This window comes from Hemitrygon akajei, chromosome 8, assembly GCF_048418815.1.
Source record: "Hemitrygon akajei chromosome 8, sHemAka1.3, whole genome shotgun sequence".
Taxonomy (NCBI): domain Eukaryota; kingdom Metazoa; phylum Chordata; class Chondrichthyes; order Myliobatiformes; family Dasyatidae; genus Hemitrygon; species Hemitrygon akajei.
In genome coordinates this window covers 99334726-99356690 of record NC_133131.1, presented here as the reverse complement: position 1 = coordinate 99356690, position 21965 = coordinate 99334726, and the positions used below count along the sequence as shown (strand labels likewise).

Here is a 21965-nt window from a genome sequence, read left to right as displayed (position 1 = left end):
GTTCAGCGAAATGGTCTCCCAGTCTGCATCGGGTCTCACCAATATACAAAAGGCCACACCAGGAGCACCGGACGCAGTATACCACACCAGCCGACTCCCTCCTGGCACTTATCCTTGTAAGCGGAAGAAGTGCTACACCTGCCCTTACACTTCCTCCCTCACCACCATTTAGGTCCTTCCAGGTGAGGCGACACTTCACCTGTGAGTTGGCTGGTGTGGTATACTGCGTCCGGTGCTCCTGGTGTGGCCTTTTATATATTGGTGAGACCCGACACAGACTGGGAGACCGTTTTGCTGAACACCTACTCTCGGTCTGCTAGAGAAAGCAGGATCTCCCAGTGGCCACACATTTTAATTCCACGTCCTATTCCCACTCTGATATGTCTATCCATGGCCTCCTCTACTGTCAAAATGAAGCCACACTCAGGTTGGAGGAACAACACCTTGTATACAGTCTGGGTAGCCTCCAACCTGATGGCATGAACATTGACTTCTCTAACTTCCATTAATGCCCCTCCTCCCCTTCTTACCCCATCCCTGACATATTTAGTTGTTTGTTTTTTTTCTCTTCTCTCTCTACCAATCACCCTGCCTGTTCTCCATCACCCTCTGGTGCTCCCCCCCCCCCCCCACCCGTCTGTCTCCCGAGGCCTCCCGTCCCATGATCCTTTCCCTTCTCCAGCTCTGTATCACTTTCGCCAATCACCTTTCCAGCTCTTAGCTTCATCCCACCCCCTCCGGTCTTCTCCTATCATTTTGCATTTCCCCCTCCCCCCACTACTTTCAAATCTCTTACTATCTTTCCCTTCAGTTAGTCCTGACGAAGGGTCTCGGCCCGAAACGTCGACAATGCTTCTTCCTATAGATGCTGCCTGGCCTGCTGTGTTCCACCAGCATTTTGTGTGTGTTGTTTATAGTACTATTGAAGTTTGTAATGGGATGAGTGGAGGTAGAACTGAAGGAGATGGGCTTCAGTTAGTGGACTGCACAGTGATTCATCAGACATTCATCATTGGTACCTGTTGCAGTGCAGGTACATGTCCGTACAGTCCCTCATTTCACCAATGATACAGCCCAGCAGTGCCTAGTCTGGGAGTGCGCAATGAACTTGTACTCACCTTCCTAACGAAACAGGCGGTTGGTTACAAGACCGTGCTCCAATCATTTCATCATAAGGTGGAAATTTTGGGAGTTAGTTTTCGTTATATTCTCATTTTCAGAATCTCATCTTTCCAGAAAATTGTGACATTTTTTGATTCTGGTACTGATGATGCCAAAAAAAGGGCAATTTGTCTCCTTCTTGAGACATGCACACAGGCTCATGCAGATGAGAGTAGATGACCTCCTCTAGCTTCTGGGGAGGGGCTTTATCTGGTGCTGACTGTAGTGCACTGTTTCTGCATTCCAGTGTGCACAAAGGTCACAGACGTTTAGTAAATTCACAGGGATGTCAAACTAGTTCACATCTGAGGACAGAATCTGTCTCAGAAAGACAATATTCTTCTAATTTGCCACTGGAAAAGAAGATACAACCATTTTGTTCTTTGAGATAGCCATCTCCTGCCCATTTTGTGAAACTCAGGGTAGTGATGTCAATGTTAAAGCTTCTGAGCTCCTGGACTATTATAGCAGAGTGAAACTTGGGATTGTTACGTGGGCTTTTTCTCTGAAGAATGGAAATTGCTTGTATATGACTTCCTATAACTTGGAATGGCCATTGCATATCAAGCACTATATGCATTTGATAGATCAAGGTCTTGTCCCAGTAGAAAAGAGATTCAGTTTAACTGGCAACCAAGTTCTGCTGCACGGACACGGACATGCACACACACACAAAACAGGCATGTACTAGAAAAGTGAGCTACAGCAGGTACTCACTCCCACACGTGTATACACTCATTTGGGGGCTCAAGCAGAGATATCCTCACCCATTGCCTCCTCTTCTTTACCCACCTTCTCTTCTACTCTCCTTACCCCCAATCCCTGAATTGCCTTTTATCTCAACTGCAATCACAAAAAGGTAGCTATACTTCATTAGATATCTTTGTCACTGAAGATTAGCAAATCTCTATCGCTATACCTTGGAGAGCATTTTGACAGGTTGCATCCCTGCCTGGTGAGGAGGCTCCAATGCACAGGGTAGAAAGAAGCCACAGAGGGTCATAGACTCACCCAGCTCCATTGTGGGCACGACCCTCCCCACCACCAAGGACATCTTCTAAAGACAGTGCCCAAGGAAGGACCCTCACAATGTACGGCATGCCCTCTTCTCGTTGCTACCACCAGGTAAGTAGCACAAAGGCCTGAAGACACACACTCAACATTTTAGGAAGAGCTTCTTCCCCCTCTGCCATCAGATTTCCGAAAAGTCACTTGGGAAATACAACCTCTCTACTGCTCTTATGCACCATTTATTTCTTGCATTATACTGTTGCCACAAAACAAACTTCACGTCAGATTTCAATGGTAATCCTGATTCTAATGCACAAATCATTCATACTGATGAGCTGACGGCACACTGCAGCTTGTCAATTAATCTGTAGATGATTCTGAAAATCTTCAGTAAGCATCAGACATGTTTGTTGACTGTAGTAATAGAGCCGGCAATGTCACCAATTACACCCAACACTAGTTAAGGAGCGTCTACATACTGATTCACTAGTACCAACATATGGACACTTATACACCTGAACTACAACTTTGTACTATATGCACATTATATATCTTCCACGTTCCTTTTACATGCTCCGCTTATTTAACATTCACTAGTAACTTAGGCAGTACAGAACACTGTGCTAGAGTGGCTATGTGATATATAAAATGCAACATGATTCAAATATCAAGGGATGGAGTATCCGGTTTAAAAGAGTAAGTTATTTATTGCAGGTGAATCCTGGCGTGTCACCGATTATTCCAAAGTTTTGGCGTGACGTACACACAATACTCAAAAATACGGAATGCTACTTACGTTGGCGGACTGACAGCAACCAGTGTCCTTTTCGTGAGAGCAGCGGTAAGCACACCTCTTAGAGCGGGAAGTGGGAAGCGATCATAGAAACTCCTGGGCCGGGAGGCCGGGCAGCGGAGATGGCGGTCCCGGTCCCGGTCCCAGTCCCCCAGCAGCCGGCAGGAAAACAGCCTCAGCCCACGGCAGCTCCCGCTGGATACTTTAAAGGTCCCACTCGGTCTCAACATCAGCACGCGGCGGAAGTGCACGACGCCCCGCCCACTCAGCCAGCACAACTAGCCAATCCCGGCTCGAAGGCGGAAAATGGTCAGCGAATGAATGAAGGCAGTTGGGCTCGGCGTTGATGCGTCACGCACACGTGCCCGGGCCTGAGTTCCCGGTAGGGCGGAGTGACGTAAATCCCGGGGTATCGCAGGCCAGGCAGGGTCTGATATCTCAAGTCTCGCTGCAAAGTTCTTTTTTCTTGCAGATGTGTCAGCTGATACCTGGAAAACAAAATAGGACAAAGCGTTTCCCGATTACGTTAGCAGCTGGAGGTTTATCTACTTGCCGGATTGGCGGAACGTTGTTCCTGTTTGCATGATCTGTACAAAAGGTGCAGTATAAATACAATTCTAACCTATGTGACTGGCAGAATAAAGATGTTTAAGAGGAGAGGGTTGCGTGTACGCACAAAAGTAAATAAAATATCACAGATGTTGGGATATGTGGGAGCACTCAGCTGGTCGGGCAGCCTGTGTGGAGACTGAAACAGTTGTAGTTCAAGGTAGTACGTTTTCATCAGAGGTGCAGAGGAATCACTTTTGGGATTCAAGTTGACATCAGTAAGTTGGATTCACAAACTCAGATCACATCAAACAGGGTCGTGCGTTGGATTAAAAGGAGTCAGTTCAGTAGTTACAATAGATTCAACAAGTTAATTTACCCCACTCATACTGCTTAGTTTTAAGGCCATAAAGTTTTACTTTAGTGTCGTCCAACCACAAGACCTTTTCCAAATCTTTACAGCAGCTTCTAAGTGAGGCTTTGCAAAGTCTTCACAGACAAGGATATGCTTTACTTTTTAGCCAAGGCTTCTTCCTTGCCACTCTTCCCTAGATACCCTTTTTGTGCAAGGCCTTAGAGATTGTGGAGCCCGGAACTTCACTTCCAGTTGTAGCCACTGGCTTCTGCAGCTACTCAGAGTGACTGTTAGCGTCACGTTAGCCTCTTACAAGTGCCATTTTTCTCTGGTGGCTAACTTTAGATGAGCAGCTTGACAGGCAGAATGCCTTCTCTTAGTATAACAGTGGTGCTGTGTATTGGGTCTTCTGGTTATATGCTGAGGGTAATTGGGCAAAGATTTCTTCAAGCAAGCTCTTTAGTTTTGCTGACGTTGAGCAAGAGGTTGTTGTGGCCAGGTGTCCTATCCCACTATGGTAAGTTGACTGGTCTCCACCCGTGATTTGTCCAACAACAATAAAGCTGCTGGTGAACTCAAAGCTGTGCTTAATAATAATTACTGTTGATCCAGAGTGAGAAATTATTTCTTACAGCAGCAACGTTTAAAAGCACACTTAGCAATAATAATTAAAAATAATAAATATTATAATATTAACTAATACTAAATTACAGAATAACATACACAATAATAATTTACCAATGTGCAATAATGTACAATACTGTGCAATAATAATGTACGAAATAATAAAACAGAGACAATTGTACAGAGATGAACTTGATGTGCTCCAGTTGAGGAACAGTACGAGTTGTTGCTGTCCAGATGGTTCTGAGCAAAGTGAAGAGCCAGAGAAAGAATCGCACCTGCTGCTGACCTGCTGTGGTATTCGGCAGATTGGAGTGGATTCAGGTCCTCCCTGAGATAGAAGTTGATTAATGTCATTACCAACCTCTCAAAACTCTTCATTACAGTTGATGTAACTACTACCAGGCCGTAGTCAATGAGGCAAGTCACTGTGCTCTTCCTGGGCACCAGTAGAATAGAATCATTTCTGAAGCAGGTGGGACCTGCAGAGCGAGGGGTTTAATACTCCAGCCGGTTGGTACACGTATATCTTTAGTTCTCAGCTTGGTAAGCCATCTGAACCAGATGCCTTTTATGGATTCACACTGTTGAAGGTACCCAGAGACTGACATCATCTGGAGTTGTGGGGATTGATGTGGGTGTCTCATAGTTCTCCCTAACAAAGAACGCACAAAAAAGCATTGAGCTCATTTTCAAGTGATGGCTATTGCCTGTTGTGCCAACTAATCCTGCCTTGCAGCAAGTTATATTGTGGAAGCCCTGTTACAGCTGCTTGAGTGTCCAGCTGTGATTACAGTTTGATCTGAAATTGCAATACTACCTACCTTGAGGTTCACTTTCTTGCGGGCATCTACAAGACAAAGAGAAATACGTTAGTGGTGCCAGGGTAGCGTAGCAATTAACTTGAGGGGCAAGAAGGGCCTATTGCATTGAATTTATTACTTACATCCTTCATGTGCATGAGGAGTAAAAATCTTTACGTTATGTCTCCATCTAAATGTGCAATTTATAGTAATTTATAATAAATAGTATGTACAATAGGACAGTCAAAATAATATAGAAATACAATTGTATCAGCATGAGTTAATCAGTCCAATGGCCTGGTGGAAGAAGCTGTCCCGGAGCCTGTTGGTCCTGGCTTCTATGCGATGGTACCGTTTCCCAGATGGTAGCAGCTGGAACAGTTTGTGATTGAGGTGACTTGGGTCCCCAATGATCCTTCCATGCTGTATCTCCAAATAAGGTAAAATGAAAATTCACAAAAAAAGATACATAAACAAAGACTGACAAACAACCGATGTACAAAAGAAGACAAACTGTATGAATAAAAATAATACTGAGGACATGAGTTGTAAAGAGTCCTTGGAAGTGATTCGTGAATCAGTCCAGAGTTGTGGTGATGGAAGTTATCCACAGCAGTTCCTGAATCTGGTGGTGTGGCACCTAAAGCTTCTGTACCTTCTGCCCAGTGGTAGTAGTGAGAAGAGGACATGGACTGGATGGTGGGGTGCTATGAAGACAGATGCTGCTTTCTTATAACGCACTCCACATAAATGTATTCACTAGTGGAGAGGGCTCAGCCTGTGATGAACTGGGCTGTTCCACCAACTTCTGTAGACTTCTCTGTTTCTGGGCTTTGATGTTGCCACACCAGGCCACAACCACTTTGCATCTATAAAAGTTTGTCCAAAGTTTTTTGGTGATGTGCCAAATCTACACAAAATTCTAAGAAAGTAGAGGTACTGTCATACCTTCTTTGTGATGACATTTACGTGCTGGTCCCAGGACCGATCCTTTGATATGTTAATGCCAATGAACGTAAGGCTTCTGACCCTTCTCACTCTGTTCCCATCATGAATTCTAGCTCATGAACCCCTTGGCTTCTTCTTCCTGTAGTCGACAATCAGCTCTTTGGTTTTGCTGATGGTGAGTGACAGGTTGTTGTGTAGCACCTCCCAAACAGATTTTCGATCTCCCTGCTATATGCCAATTCATCCCCACTGATTTGGCCAACAACAGTGGTGCCATCAGCAAACGTAGGTACAGCTTGGGAGCTGAGCTTAGCCACCAGATCCTATATATGGTGAATAAACCAGGGGGGCTAAGCACACAATGGTTCTTAAAGACAGGATTTATGAGCGTTTGGAGAATTATAGACTGATTAGGGATAGTCAGCATGGCTTTATGAGGGGGGTCGGGTCATGCCTCATGAGCATGACTGAATTCTTTGAGGATGTGACAGAGCGCCTTGCTGAAGGTAGAGCTGTGGATGTGGTGAATCTGTATTTTACTAAGGTGCTTAATAAGGTTCCCCATGGTAGGCTTATTCAGAATGACTGGAGACATAGAATCCAGGGAAATTTGGCTGTGTGGATTCAGAATTAGCTTGCCCATTGAAGGCAATGAGGGTGGTTGTAGATGGACATCTTCTGCCTGTGATGATCTGCAGGGATCCTATTCTGAGACCCCTGCTCTTTGTGATTTTCTTTGTAACTTGTATGAGGAAGTGGAAGGGTGGGTTAGTAAGTTTGCAGATGACACAGAGATTGGTGGAGTTGTGGATAGTGTAGAAGGTTGTCATGGGTTACAACAGGGCATTGAAAGGATGCAGAGTTGGGCTGAGAATTGACAGATTGAGTTCAACCCAGAAAAGTGTGAAGTGATTCACTTTGGAAGGTTGAATTTGAAGGCAAAATACTGGGTTAATGGCAAGATCCCTGTATTCAGGGATTCGTCTTTGAACCTGGAAGAGTATACTGCAGTATTAACTGACTTCATTAAAACCTGTGTGGATGAGTGTGTGCCTACGAAAACTTACTATACATTCACAAACAAAAGGCCATAGATGAATCAGGAGGCTCACCGTCTGCTGAGGGATAGATCTGTGGCATTTAAGTCTGGTGACCCAGATCTGTGCCAGAAAACCAGGTATGACTTGTGGAGGGCAATTTCAAGAGCGAAGAAACAATTCTGAGTGAGGTTGGAGGCGGCATCAGATGCATGTCAACTCTGGCAGGGTTTGCAAGTCATTACTTCCTACAATGCAAAACCCAACAGCATGAATGGCAGCGATGCCTCACTACCAGATGAACTCAACACCTTCTATGCCCACTTCGAAAATGAAAATATAACTACAGCTGTGAAGGTCCCTGCTGTAGCCAGTGACCCTGTGATCTCTGTCTCCAAGAACAATGTCAGGCTGTCTTTCAGGAGAATGAACCCTCGCAAGGCATCAGGCCCCGATGGAGTACCCGGTAAGGTTCTGAAAACTTGTGCCAACCAACTGGCGGGAATGTTCGAGGACACTTTCAACCTGTCACTGCTACGGGTGGAAATTCCCACCTGCTTCAAAAAAGGCAAAAATTATGCCAGTGCCTAAGAAGAGTAGTGTGAGCTGTCTTAATGACTATCATCACATGTATGGTGATGAAATGCTTCAAGAGTTTGATCGTGGCTAGAACCAACTCCTGACTCAGGGAGTGCCTGGACTCACTGCAATTTGCTTATTGCCACAATAGGCCCACGGTGGATGCCAGGGGTGTGTGCTTAGCTCACTGCTCTACTCGCTCTATATCCATGACTGTGTGGCAAAGCATAGCTCAAATGTCATCTACGGATTTGCTGATGATACAACCATCGTTGGTAGAATCCCAGATGGTGAGAGGGTGTACAGGAGCAAGATATACCAGCTGGTTGAGTGATGTCGCAGCAACAACCTGGCACTCAACGTCAGTAAGACGAAAGAGCTGATTGTGGATTTCAGGAAGGGTAGGATTAGGGAACACAAACCAATCCTCATAGAGGGATCAGAAGTGGAGAGAGTGAGCAATTTCAAGTTCCTGGATGTTAAGATCTTTGAGGATCTAACTTGGTCCCAGCATATTGAGGCAGCTATAACGAAGGCGAGACAGCAGCTATAACTCATTAGGAGTTTGAAGAGATTTGGTTGTCACCTAAAATTCTATATATGTTCCGTGGAGAGCATTCTGACAGGCTGCAAAAATGTATAGTATGGGGGAGGCTACTGCACTGGTGCGAAAGAAGCTACAGAGAGTTGTAGCTTACGGTAGTTATCTCCATCTTGGGTACTAGCCTCCATAGTATCCAAGGCATCTTTAAGGAGCGGTGCCTGAGAAAGGCGGTATCCATTATTAGGGACCCCCATCACTCAGGGCGTGCCCTCTTCAAGTTGTTACAGTCAGGAAGGAGGTACACACTTAGCAAATCAGGAACAGCTTCTTCCCCTCTGCCATCTGATTCCTAAATGGACATTGAGCCTATGAACACTACCTCACTATTTTTTAAAAATATATTCCTGTTTTGCACTATTTTTTTAATGTAACTATATATAGTTACTGTAATCGATTTACTTATTTTTCTTTCTATATTATCACAGATTGCATTGTACTGCTGCTGCTAAGTTAACAAATTTCACAACACATGCTGGTGATAATAAACCTGATTCTGATTCTTAATGTGGAGTAACAAAGGGAATTTGGGGCCCACATCCATAGATTCCTCAAAGTTGCTCGTCAAGTTAATACAGTAGTAAATAAGGTGTGTGATGTGTTGGCCTCCATTAGTCGGGGGATTGAGCTCAAAAGCCATGAAGTATGTGAAAACTCTACAACACCCTGGTTAGACCACACTTGGAATATCGTGTTCAGTTCTGCTCTGCTTTAGGAAGGATGCAGAAGCTTTCCAGCTTCTTACTTCACCTGCCCCCACCCTCTCATCTTCCTGCTCATCTGGTTTCACCTGTCACCTGCCAGCTTGTCCTCCTTCCCATCCCCACCTCTGTATTCTGTTTAATTTCTCAGTCTTGTCTGGATGGAGTGGAGCTGACTGCTGTTTAGCTGATGAATGGAGGGACTTCATCCAGGCAATTCTAGGGTTCTACACTTATTTCCTGTAATTATTTGATTTGCTATATCTAAAATCAGATTTTTCATGTCTTCATTAATGTCTTATGTGAATAATTGTAAATTAATGCATTTAAATGAATAAATATTTGGGTGTGCAGGAACTTGAAGATTGGGATATATGTAACATTCTATTTTAATAAGCACAGATGATGAATCACAAAATAGAAAGAATTGCTCCGTTTTCAACAGCTATTGATTTTTAATATGTTGCACTCTTACTATAAAATCAGTAAAATCATGTACAGTAAACATTCACTGCAGTTTAGTCACGTTTATGTACTTTTAAAATGCTTGTTTTCAGCATGCGTATTATTAACAGATGTGAATATGCGATTTGGGTTTTCCTTATCATATCAAACCAGAAAAGTGGAATCTCCAGATAATGAATTTTTAAAACACTCCTCCCTTTTCTTGAAATTTGTGTGAACCATGACCCAGTTTTGTCTCATAACTGCAGGAGATATAATTTTGACCTTGTAGAAACAGTGTGCTTTTTATTTCCTTTTCTTTATAACCACAGATATTGGGAGAGTGTTCCGTGGACTCTTTAACAGATTTTCTGTAACTCATCCAGGTGTGCATTATAGTACTTGTATGAAAACAGAGATCATTGGAACATAAGACCATTAAAATTGTTGTATGATTTAGTACAGTCATAGCTGATAATCATTTGTCCACTCCAGTCCACAGCAGCCCTCAGTTCATTTGTGTCCTAAAGATGATCTTTGTCTAAAATGTATTTGATCACTAGAAAAGTCAATTAAATTAAATTCTTAATTAATATTGAGTATTACTTGAAACTTGGCTTTATCCATTGGTGGTGTCCTTCCATTGAAATTCGGAGAGTTACTGAGCCAATGCAAGTCTAAACTAAAGCAAATTTTCCAGCATAAATCTGGAAATTACTGGCAAAAACAAATGTTGAAGGAACTCACTGGGTTGAAGAACATCTCGGGGGGGAGGAATTGTCGACATTTCAAGTCAAGGTCCTATATCTGGACCAATGACAAACTGGCTGTTCGCAAAGCAGAGCAGGAGTGGAGTCCAGGGCAGGGCTGGATAGTGAAGGGGCTTCTATGAGAAGTTCAGATAGGATTTCTCCTGAACAAAATTATACTATCGTTGATTAAACCCTATCTTTCCAAATACAGATTACTCCTGTCCCTTAAAACTTATTCCCAATTATTTCCATACCGCTCTTAAATAACTCTCTTATCCATGCTGCCTTCTTTAAATAAAGATACTACTCTTACTGTACTCTGAAAACTGATGGAATTAGATGCTGGCTGGAATGTTGTGTTCAGTTTTCAGTTCCAGATCACAGAATGACAAGGCCTTTTAATGTGCAGAATAGTGCCAGGATTATAGTTATGTGGAAAGACGGGAGAAGCTGTGGTTGTTTTTCTCTCTGAAATGTTAACTGTGTTTCTCTTTCCATACCTGCTGAGTGTTTCTGGTATTCTCTGATTTTATTACAGATTTTCAGCTTCTGAAGCTTTTGGATTTTTAGGGTTATTTCTTTTGCCACTGAAGACTAGTGAAATCAATGCCAAGAATGAAACTTGCAGAAACTTGACACCAACTGTGGCACCAAGCCGCAAGGGAGGGAATGGTGTCACACCCCAAACACCGGCATGAAGTCACCCTCAGTTCTATTAAAACCTCCCTCACCTTGCTCCCCTCTCTCTGTCTGCATCCATCTATCATTCACCTGCCGCAGACTTCCACTCCACCCCACTCACCTCCCCTACCTGGCACAACCTGCCCATCATCTTATACCCCTCCTCAGTCACCTCAGAATCCTTCCTTCCCCTCTCTCTGCTGCCCATCTTGTCTCTTCACTCTCACTCCTGATGTAGAATTTCAACCCAAAATGTTAACAATTTCTTTCTTCCCACAGATGCTTGATCTGCCGAGTTCCTCCAGCACATTGTTGTGGTGTATAAGCAGCAGCTGGCCAGCTTATTCATTCTGTATTCATCAACATTGATCGTACAACTAGCATTGTAATTTTTCGTGATAAAGGTTCTGTGGAAAATTATTTAATTAGAGTCATGAAACAGATTGTATGGAATATTTAAAATGTGCTTTTTATACTCATGTTTTTGATTTTTTTTTAAATAGCTGGAAATTATTACTGCAGTACAAGTGAGCAAAAACCTTTGGCTCTTTCTAAATCACATTTTTCCATTTCTTTTTTCTAGGCTAGGACGCCGAAATAAAATTCCTGAAGTTGCTATGGCATTGGATTTATTAAGACTCTTTAACTTCATTTCATCTAGATTTCATACTTGCAACATCTTACAAATTGTGAAATGGAAATTATACCCTTGCAAAAACTTCAACAAGGTTTTGTATCCACAATGTGGCCAGATTTTATCAAAAGGATATCTAAAGGTATACCATCAATGGATCCCTCATAAAGGATACCACAGTGCAGTCAGAGATCAGCCTGGTTCCTCTTCAGGGACAGTGTGCCTCCATGGAGATGCTGGCGACAGCATTGAAACAGGCAGCGAACAGGAGCAGTCCTCTTTCGAAGAGGAGTTTTTAAAAACATTGAACGATAGTAAAACTGCCAAACAGATTTTTAAACTGCTGAAATCATCGAAGTGCATTACAGACCTAATGGCTGCTTCAGCCTTGCTTAAAATATCGCAGGTTGAAAAAGATGACAGTAACCTGAGAAACCCTGCAGTACTGCTGGAGAATGAAACAGTCAAGGCATTGTGCTTCCAGTTCGACCAAGAGTCAGAGAGGCTGAGTATTAGAGCACTGGCAACTGCACTGTATGCTTGTGTCCAATTGTACGTGGATCCACAGAGCACCCTCATGATGAGATTGTTGTCTGAAAGCCGAGAGAGGCTTGGCAAAGGTCAGATGCTCATTAAGGACTTGTGTCTGCTGGGCAGGGCCTTCCTGGAATTGGAGGGCCCGAGATCTGAAATACTTAAGCAAATAATGGAGCAAATTCAAGGACTGAAAATGGATACCTGGACCCCTGAAGAATTCATAATGGTTTATAACCTGCTGGCGGCCGGTTTGGGAGAAGGAGGAAATTATCAAGAGCTGCTAAACAAAATGAATTCCTGTTTACTTCATTTAGCTTCAAGGCTGAGTCATAAAGCCAAAAGTGACATACTCAATGCAATGGTTGTTCTCAAGCAAACCCAGGCAATTCCTTTGGTAATTAATCTCTGTAAACATTCAGTGCGACACGTTCCTCATTTCTCAGACCAGGAGCTTGTACCAGTACTGAACGCTCTAATGTGCTTTGGACTCGGTGATCGTTTTTTTATTGATGCCCTGGAGCGCAATATCCCCAAAAAAGCTTTTGTCATGCAGCCTGAAGCAATCAGTAAGGTGATGCAATATTGCAACCAGCTACGCATCCTTTCACCACCCATATTTGATGCAGTTGCTGAGAGTTTCATTTACAATTCAGACAACTTTACAACCAAAGAAATTGCCTTACAAATAGTCCCATTTGGCAGGTTAAATTATTTGCCTCCAAATGCAGGTCAGTTGTTTCGAAAGATTGAAAGCCTATTAAGGGACCGGTTTTCCCAATTTCAGCCTCGTACTCTGCTGAATCTGCTTCATTCCTGTATATTAGTAGGACGATTTCCTGTGAACTTTGTATCCAAAGTTTTTAGTCCCTACTTTCTGCAGCTGCTAGAAGGTGAGTCTGTTTGTGTAGTTACAAACTTTTCCAACCTTGCTTACCTTTCTGGTTCAAAGTGCTCTTTTATTAATTTACGCCACTGTGGAATATGAACTACTTCAAATTATAAATGTAAAGTAACATTTTGATCATTAAATTATTGGAGATTTTTTGAAAGACTTTGAAAGTTTGTCCCAATCCTGATTCAGATGCACAGTTGTACTTTGTGGTTACAGCTACCACTGAGCTTCAGCTGGTGGCGTAGATTTTTTTTTGCATTCTAGTGGATTTTATGACTTGTGTTTCTCCTGCTGTTGATTCACTCTCCCTACCCTACCTAGAGGATTGAGTGATCTTGCTATGACAAAGTCAGTTCCCCAATATATTACCAAAATGCATCTGCTACTTAATTTGGAAGGGAGAGTAATTCTGAAAATTGTGGTAAACTAGAAAAATTTGTTTTGGTATAATGCAATTTTGTTTTGTTCTTTAGGAATGTATTTAATTACTGGATATTTCAGCAAGAGGCAGACTTGAAACAGATAGCAGTGCTTTTGTAGGAGGTGGCTGGGGAGATTAGGTAGTGGGAGGATATGGGGCCAGAAAATGAGTATCAACTAGGGAAGTGAATATATTAACCTTTTATTGAGAAATGAGCCTGAACAGATGTTTGAAGTTTCAGTGGAATATCATTTCGGGAGTAGTGATCATATGATTTAAGATGGTTACAGATACGAATAAGACTTGACTGGAGGGGGAGAGGGTGGTGGAGGGAAGGAAAAAGAGATGCTAAACTTCAGGAGGGTTAATTACAGCAGTATTCGTCAAAAACTAAAGAGAGTAGTTTTGGAACACTAGTTATTCATGAGCAGCATAGTCCTCTGAAGATGAAAGATCAGGAGGGCAAGGTTTGTAACCTTGGGTGACAAGAAATTTTGTAAGCTTAGTGAAAAAGAAAAAAAGGAAGTATATCCAAAATTTAGGAAACTGATGTCAAAGTAATGTTGTTCAAGTGTTTCAACACCACCTCCTGTTGAATATCAACACTCCTCTCACTGATCTCTGTCCACACCCTTCTCCTTGGTAAATACCAGAGCAAATTCCTCATTTACCTCACCCACTTCCAATGGCACCAGGCATAAATTCCACCTTTCCAAAGTTCAAAGTAAATTTATTACCTAAGTACCACATACAACCCTGAGATTCCTTCTCTTGTGGAGATATCCGTATTTTAACTTTTTTTCATTTCCATGAATAAAAGCACAAAATACAGGAAACACCCAAGTAAGGAAGATCCAATACCTTTAATAAAAATGGGAAGAGAAGGAAACTAACTGGTTTCAATTTACTTCGAGGGTAGGGAGAGTTGATGGATGAAAGGAGTGGGATGAACAATCTGTAATGAGTAAGGCTACAAACTCACCTGTAGGAAGAAGGAGGCAGGAAACTTCAGATTTTCTTCACCCTCTCCAGCTAACCAACTTGAACATAGAAGAGTACAGCACAAGAACAGGCCATTATTAGCACAAGCATTATGGGCTGAAGGGCCTGTCCTTGTACTGACAAAATTTAATATAATCCCATCTACCTACTATTGATCTATGTTCCCCCATCCCCTGAATGTTCATGAGCCTGGCTAAATACCTTTTAAATGTTGCTATTGTATCTGCTTACAGCGTCTCTCCTGGCAGTGTGTTCTGGGCACTTACCACTCTTTTTTTAAAAAAAAGTTGCCTTGTAAATCTTTTAAACTTTTGCTCTCTCAGCCACTGTCACCTACACTCACTTGCCCCATCATTGAAATGTTCCTACAACTAATGATCTCACTTTAAGGACTCTTTATTCACTGTCTCATGTTCTTGTTTTTTATTGATATTGGCATTTGCACAGTTTGCTGTCTTTTGCTCTCTGGTTGATCTGTCATTGATCCTTTTATAGTTACTATTCTATAGGTTTGCTGAGGATGCCCACAAGAAAATGAATCTCAGGGTTGTAAATAGTGATATATAAGTACTTTGAAAATAAAATTTACTTTGAACTTTCAACTTTTATTAGAAAACTCCTCCTTCTAGCTAGTACTCAACAAATCAAACAACATCCTGGTGAACTTCTCTTTACTGGCCATTGACATTTGGTTTTAGGATATTTGACTTTATAAAAAAACAGTACTATTATTAATGATAATTTTCGTTTGGCTTGGTAATTTTAATTTTACTGCTTTCTATTTTCTTTAAAGGCCAAGGAAATGGGCTAGATAAGTTTGTTCTTGCCCAGCTAACCCAGCTGTTCATGACGATGAAACTGGAATGCAAAATGTATGAGGTATCTAACATTTTCATTAAATATCTGTTATTTTTCTTAGACATGTAAAGTTAAGACTATGGGTAGCATAATTTGTGGGCTAGCTTATCACCTGAGGTATGGAAGAATTAAGAGAGGGAAGAGTCAGAGAGAGAGACCATATGTAGGTAAGAACAAGGCAGAAACAGCAAAAGTGGGAAGTTCTGCGTGAGTTCATGCAGCAACAGGAATGCAGTCAAACATGTACTGGAAGAAGTTGGAAGAGTGGATCTGAATATGCTGGACCAAGAAATAGGTGCAGAGGAAGAAGAGTTCAAGGTCATATCAGTCTCAGAATTTGTGAGTGTTCATTACGGATCAGAAGTGATGGTGAAAATGAGGAATGGAAAATCTTTGGTAGCTAGCATAGAAACTGAAAATCTCAGCTTAATTGTTTAAAATGTAACAGTTTTTGCTCTCTCCCTTGTGCTCCATCACAAAGGTCAATGAATGCAGCCCAAAGCACTTACAGAGTGGCTATCCTCGAAAATATTGGAAGTATATATTCTGTAATATTCTGGGGTCTTCACAGTGTATCACTTTATAACATTATGTGCTGTTAATACAAATCTTATAAGAAATAATTGTATATTCTGATAAAATTACGGTCTAAAAGATTTTAGCTTATGGCAATGGGATTGTTCTTTATTGCAATAACCTGACACTTGTGTAATGGCATTTTGAATATACAAATAAACTACTGGTGTTTCTCAACAGGGTCCCAGTCTTCCTCCCAAGTATCGGGTAAAATCATTTTTCACACCAGGACATTCGCTTGAAGGCTTAGTGGATGAATCTCTCTATGGCAAAGTTAAGAATGCTCTGACTGAACTTCTAGGAGCAAGGAATTACTTTGCCTCTCGGGTGCTGACACCCTATGGCTATATATTAGGTACTGCAAGTATATGTCAAATCTTTTGGAAATTATATGCATGCTAAAAAGCGTAGGATCTGTAGGATTTTGCTTTAATGCCCCCAGAACATGTAACACATATCCCGGTACGAATTTGGGGGAAGTTGCTTTTCCTATAAATCTAAATGGTGTATCAGATATTTTTTTAAAATGTTGAATATTTGTTATGAACAAGTATGAAGAGGATGAACGTAGAGTCTGGATCAATACGTGGAATTATGATGTTGCTGCCATTACAGAAATGTAGTTGCTAGAGAGACAGGATTGGCAGCTCAACATTCCTTGGCTTCATTGCTTTATATCTGATAGAGTGGATGTTAAAAGAGGTGAAGGGACTACACTACTAATAATCGAGAATATCACAACAGTACTCTACAGGAGGGCTCATTCACAGAGGTAATTTAGATGGTGTTCAATTTTTTTTTAATGCAATTACACAGATGGGATTATACTATAGATCCTGCAGTAACCATTGACAGGTGAAGAAACAGATATCTGGACAGATTATGGATAGATGCAGAAACAGCAGGGTTGTCATGGGGGTGGGGAGCTTTAACCTCCCAATTAGAACTTACTTAATACAAGAGGACTTCTTCAGTGCATATAAGAAGAGCTGTTGAAAGAGCAGTTGGAGAGCACAACCAGAGGAGAGAACATACGGTGCTAGTTTTGGGAAATGAGCAAAGTCGGGTGACAGATCTGAAAAGTGGGTGAACATTTTGGGAATCTTAACCGCACTCATCACGTTTTAAGATGGTTATGAATAAGGATAAAGTGGTATCTTGCAGGAAAGTACTAAATTGGGGGAGAGTAAATTATGACAAGAGCTAAGGGGTGTTGATTAGAAGCTGCTCCTGTTGGACAAGTCCAGGTCTGACATGTGGAAACTGGTTAAAGAGAAGAGGTCTGAGTTCAGGATCAGCATATTCTGCTACTAAATGAGTACACTTTTCATCAGTATTTACCAAGGAGAAGCATTTGGAGGATAGTGACGGCAGATGGGGCATGATAATCTGCTGGGTTGTTCTGAGATTGAGGAGTTAATGCTGTGTTTTATGAAAATCTTTAAGGTGGATAAATTCCCTTAGTCTGATGGCACATATACTAGAATATTGAAAAGATAAAGTGAGGAGATTGATGGGGCTTTGACAGAGATACTTGTATTCTCACGAACAACAGGCAAGATTGTGAAATGATGGAGAGTAGCAAATATTGAGCCTTTATTCGAGAAGAAAATGAGCATAATCCAGGTAATTATAGGCCATTGAGTCTCATGTTAATGTAGAGAAGCTATTGGAGAGAATACTGAGAGATAAGATTTATGCATATTTGGAAAAGTGTACCTTTATAGGGACAGTGTTCAGCTTTGTGCGGGGCAGACTTGATTTGAGTTTGCTGAAGTGGTAAAGGAGCTTGAGGATAAGGCAGTCAGCATAACCTTGATGGACTTTAATAAGGCATATGGTAGGATCCCTCATGCTAGGTTGATTCAGAAGATAAAGATGATGCATGGGATCCAGAGTAAATTGCAAGTTTGTATTTGGAACTTTGGATTTGTAAGACAGAGCGGGGATGGCAGGCTGTTACTCTGGCTGGAGGTCCATAACCTGTGATGTTCCACGAAGATCGGTGTTGGGACCTCTGTTATTTATGATAGATATCAATGATTTGGATGAAAATGTAAATAAAACCATAAGACATGGGAGCAGAATCAGTCCATTCAATCCACAAGTCTGCTCTGCCATTCAATCATGATTGATTATGATTCCTTCTCAATCCCAATCTCCTTCCTCCCACAACTTCTGACACCCTTACCTATTAACCGCTTTAAATATACCCAATGACTTGGCCTCCACAGCCCTCACAGATTCACCATCCTCTGACTAAAGAAATTCCTCCTCATCTATGTTCTATAGGGCCATGCTTTTATTCTGAGACTGTGCCGCCTGGTCCTAGACTTCCCCACCACTGGAAATATCCTGTCCATGAATACTCCACCAGGTTTTTCAATATTCAGTAGGCTTCAATGAGGTACCCCTTCATCCTTCTAAACTCCAGCGAATACAGGCCCAGCACCATCAAATTTTCCTCATGCAGTAATCCTTTCATCCCCAGGATCATTCTCATAAACCTCCGCTGGATCCCTTCCAACACCAGCAGATCTTTCCTTAGACAATGGGGCCTATAACTGACCCAATACTCCAAATGTGGTCTGCCCAATACCTTTTATATCCTCAGATTATATCCTTGTTGTTATATTCTAGGCCTCTGGAAATGAATGCTGCATTGCATTTGTCTACCTTACCACTAACTCAATCTACCAGTTAACTTTTAGGGAATCCTGCACTAATACCCTTAAGTCCCTTTGCACCTCTGATTTCTTAACTCTCTTCCCATTTTAAAAAGTAGTCTATGTCGTTATTCTTTCTACCAAAGTGCATGACCGTTAACTTCCCTGCAATGTTTTCTGCCACTTCTTTGCCCGTTCTCCTTTTCTAAGTCCGTCTGCAGACTCCCTGCTCCCTACCCTCATATCTCCAGAAACTTGGCCACAATGCCATAATTTCGTCATCCAGATCACTAACATGTGACGTGAAAATTAGCAGACCCAATACTTACTCCTGGGGAATAGAAGTCATCCATCATCAGCAGGCAACCAAAAAAGGCTCACTTTATACGTCACTCTTTGCGTTCGGCTAGTCAGTCTTCTGTTCATGTGAATATCTTTCCTGTAATACCATGGGCTCCTCTCTTGTTTAGTAGCCTCATAGTCATAGAAATCTACAGCACAGAAACGCCCTTCAACCCATCTAGTCCATGCCAGCCCTTTTAAACTGTCTGGCCCCATCGACCTGCAACTGGACCATGGCCCTCCGTACTCCTCCATCAATGTATCCATCCAAACTTCTCTTAAACACTGAAATGAAAATCACATCCATCACTTGCACTGGCAGCTTATTCCACACTCTCTCCAACCTCTGAATGCATAAGTTTACCCTTAAACATTTCATTTTTCACCCTTAACGCATGACCTCTAGTTGTAGTCTTACCCAACTTGGTGGAAAAAGCCTGCTTGCATTTATCTTATCTATACCCCTCATAATTTTGTATACCTCTATCAAATCTCCCCTCAATCTTCTACATTCTAGGTAATAAAGTTCTAACCTATTCAATCTTTCCTTATAACTCAGGTTCTGCAGTCCCACCACTATCTGTAAATTTTCTCTGTATTCTTTCAGTCTTATTTACAGACCTGCACAAAATACTCCAAATTAGGCTTCACCAAAGTCTTATGCAACTTCAACATAACATCCCAACTCAATACTTTGATCTATGAAGACTAATATGCCAAAAGCTGCCTTATCTACCTGTGACACCACTTTCAATGAATTATGGACCTGTAATCCCAGATTGCTTTGATCTACTGCACTCCTTAGTGCCCGATCACTCACTGTGTGAGACCGATGCTGGTTGGTTCTCCCAAAGTGCAACATCTCACACTTTTCTGCATTAATTTCCATCTGCCATTTTTCAGCCCATTTTTCCAACTGGTCCAGATCCCACAGAAAGCTTTGACAGTCTTTACTGTCCACTACATCCTCAAACTTGGTATCGTCTGCAAATTTGCTGATCCTGTTAACAAAATTAATATCCATATCATTGATACAGATGACAAACAACAACAGACACAGCACTATTCTTTGCAAGCCTCCAGTCAGAGAGGTAATCATCTACTACCTCTCTCTGGCTTCTTCCGCAAAGCCAATATCTAATCCAATTAACTACTTCATCTTTAATGCCAAGCAACTGAACCTTCTTGACCAACCTCCTATGCAGGATCTTGTGAAATGCCTTGCTTAAGTCCATGTAGACAACATCCACTGCCATGCCTTCATCAACTCTCCTGGTAATTTCCTCAAAAAACTTTGTAAGGTTGTTTAGACATAACCTACGATACACAAAGTCATGTTGACTATCCCTAATCAATCCCTGCCTATACAAATACTCATATATCTGGTCGCTTAGAATACCTGTTGTTAAGGATGATTTAAATATCTCTGCTAGGGCCCCTGCAATTTCTGCAAGCCTCCCACGGGGTCCAAGGGAACATCTTGTCTGGCTTTGGGGATTTGTCCACCCTAATTTGCCTTGAGACAGCAAACATCTCCTTCTCTGTAATCTGTATAGGGTCCATAACCTCGCTACTGCTTTGCCTCACTTCTATAGACTCTGTGTCTGTCTCCCAAGTAAATACAGGTGCCAAAAATCCATTTAAGATCTACCCCATCTATTTTGGCTCCCTGCATAGGTTACCATTCTGATCTTCCAGAGGACCAGTTTTTCCCCTTGCAATCCATTTGCTCTTGGCATATCTGTAGAAGCCCTAAGGGTTCTCCTTCACTTTGCTAGAGCAACCTCATGCCCTCTTTTAGCCCTCCTGATTTATTTCTTAAGTGTACTCATGTGTTACATCTTGTGAAAGGCCATCTGAAAATCCAAATAAACAACATTCATAGACTATCTTTGTCTGTCCTTCCTGTTCAAAGAATTCCAACAGATTTGTCAGGCAAGATCTCCTCTATAGGAGATGCTGACAAAGTGGATAAGCAAATTTTTGGATGACACCAAGATTGGTGGAGTTGTAAGCAGTATAAAGGACTATCAAAGAATACAGCACGATATAGATCAGTTACAGCTATAGGTAGAGAAGTGGCAGATGGAGTTTAATATAGATGAGTCTGAGGTGTTGCACTTTGGGAGGTCAAATGAAAGGAGGAAATGCTAAATTTAATGCTAAATCTCTTAATAGCATTGAAACACAAATAACCTTGTGGTCAAAGTCCATACGTCACTGAATAGAATGCTTGCCTTCATTGGGAGGGCTTTTGAGTGTAAAAGTTAAGGAAGTCATATTGCGACTATTTAAAACTTTTCATTGATTTTGCATGCTGTTCTGGTCACTCCATGTAGAAACAAGTTTTGCAAAAGCAATTATTACTCTTGTCCCCCATCTTTACCTTGCTTTGGAAAGTGTTTAACCTCTGTTCTACAGCTGTTCTGTTACTAGCTAAATATAGTTCAGCAACACATGTCCACATGCTGCAGCCCAGTTGTACTGCATGCTTTAATTGGGTTTTGACCAACAATCCACAAGCAGCTAAGTTTGAATGTAGTTTTACTGTTTTTAGATAAATCTGATCAATTGTTTTTTTTTGAAGATGCTGAAATTAAACTGGATGAGGAAGGATATGTGCTTCCTGCCTCCTGGTATGATGAGGTATTTAGGAGGTGAGAATCTTAATTTGTTTGAATTTAGGAAGCTGTTAACCGTCAGAATTTTTAAAATATTTTGACATCAGAATGCAGTATAGTAAAAGAGGTGGCATTAAAAACAGTGCAGATGGCAGAAAACGGCAATACAAGGACTTGTTATGAATTTATTCTCCAGTTGATGGGGTGTAAATTGTACTGCTATAAATCAAATCCTTTAATCTTTGGTCCAGTACTTTATCTTGTATTTTATTTTCTGCATACAAGGAGCAATGCTCCAACAATTCTTGCATTCCACAGTTAATACAGCCAGTAAAGGTGCAAACCCATGAAGCTTTACTCTCCTATTATCTTTTAAG

The 21965-nt window shown here is 41.6% G+C and overlaps 2 protein-coding genes across 7 annotated transcripts in view; one reads left to right on the top strand and one right to left on the bottom strand.

Annotated features, from left to right (window-relative positions):
- Positions 1–3204, bottom strand: part of mtrr (5-methyltetrahydrofolate-homocysteine methyltransferase reductase) — a 106626-nt gene extending 103422 nt beyond the window's left edge. For 3 of the 6 annotated variants that reach the window (XR_012099980.1, XR_012099979.1, XM_073054243.1), the window contains exon 1: positions 2969–3204. Coding sequence is in view for 3 of the 6 variants with exons in the window: in XM_073054243.1 (XP_072910344.1) it covers positions 2969–3195 (227 nt within the window). In the remaining 3 variants the exon portion in view is untranslated. The remainder of the gene's footprint in view (positions 1–2968) is intronic. The other 3 variants (XR_012099978.1, XM_073054242.1, XM_073054245.1) reach the window with 2 other exon arrangements.
- Positions 3205–3318: 114 nt separating this feature from the next.
- The window catches only part of fastkd3 (FAST kinase domains 3), a 22617-nt gene continuing 3970 nt past the window's right edge, over positions 3319–21965 (top strand). The window contains exons 1-5 of the mRNA XM_073054246.1: positions 3319–3563; positions 11623–13100; positions 15319–15404; positions 16140–16314; positions 21555–21624. Coding sequence (XP_072910347.1) covers positions 11657–13100; positions 15319–15404; positions 16140–16314; positions 21555–21624 — 1775 coding nt within the window. The 5' untranslated portion in view covers positions 3319–3563; positions 11623–11656. The remainder of the gene's footprint in view (positions 3564–11622; positions 13101–15318; positions 15405–16139; positions 16315–21554; positions 21625–21965) is intronic.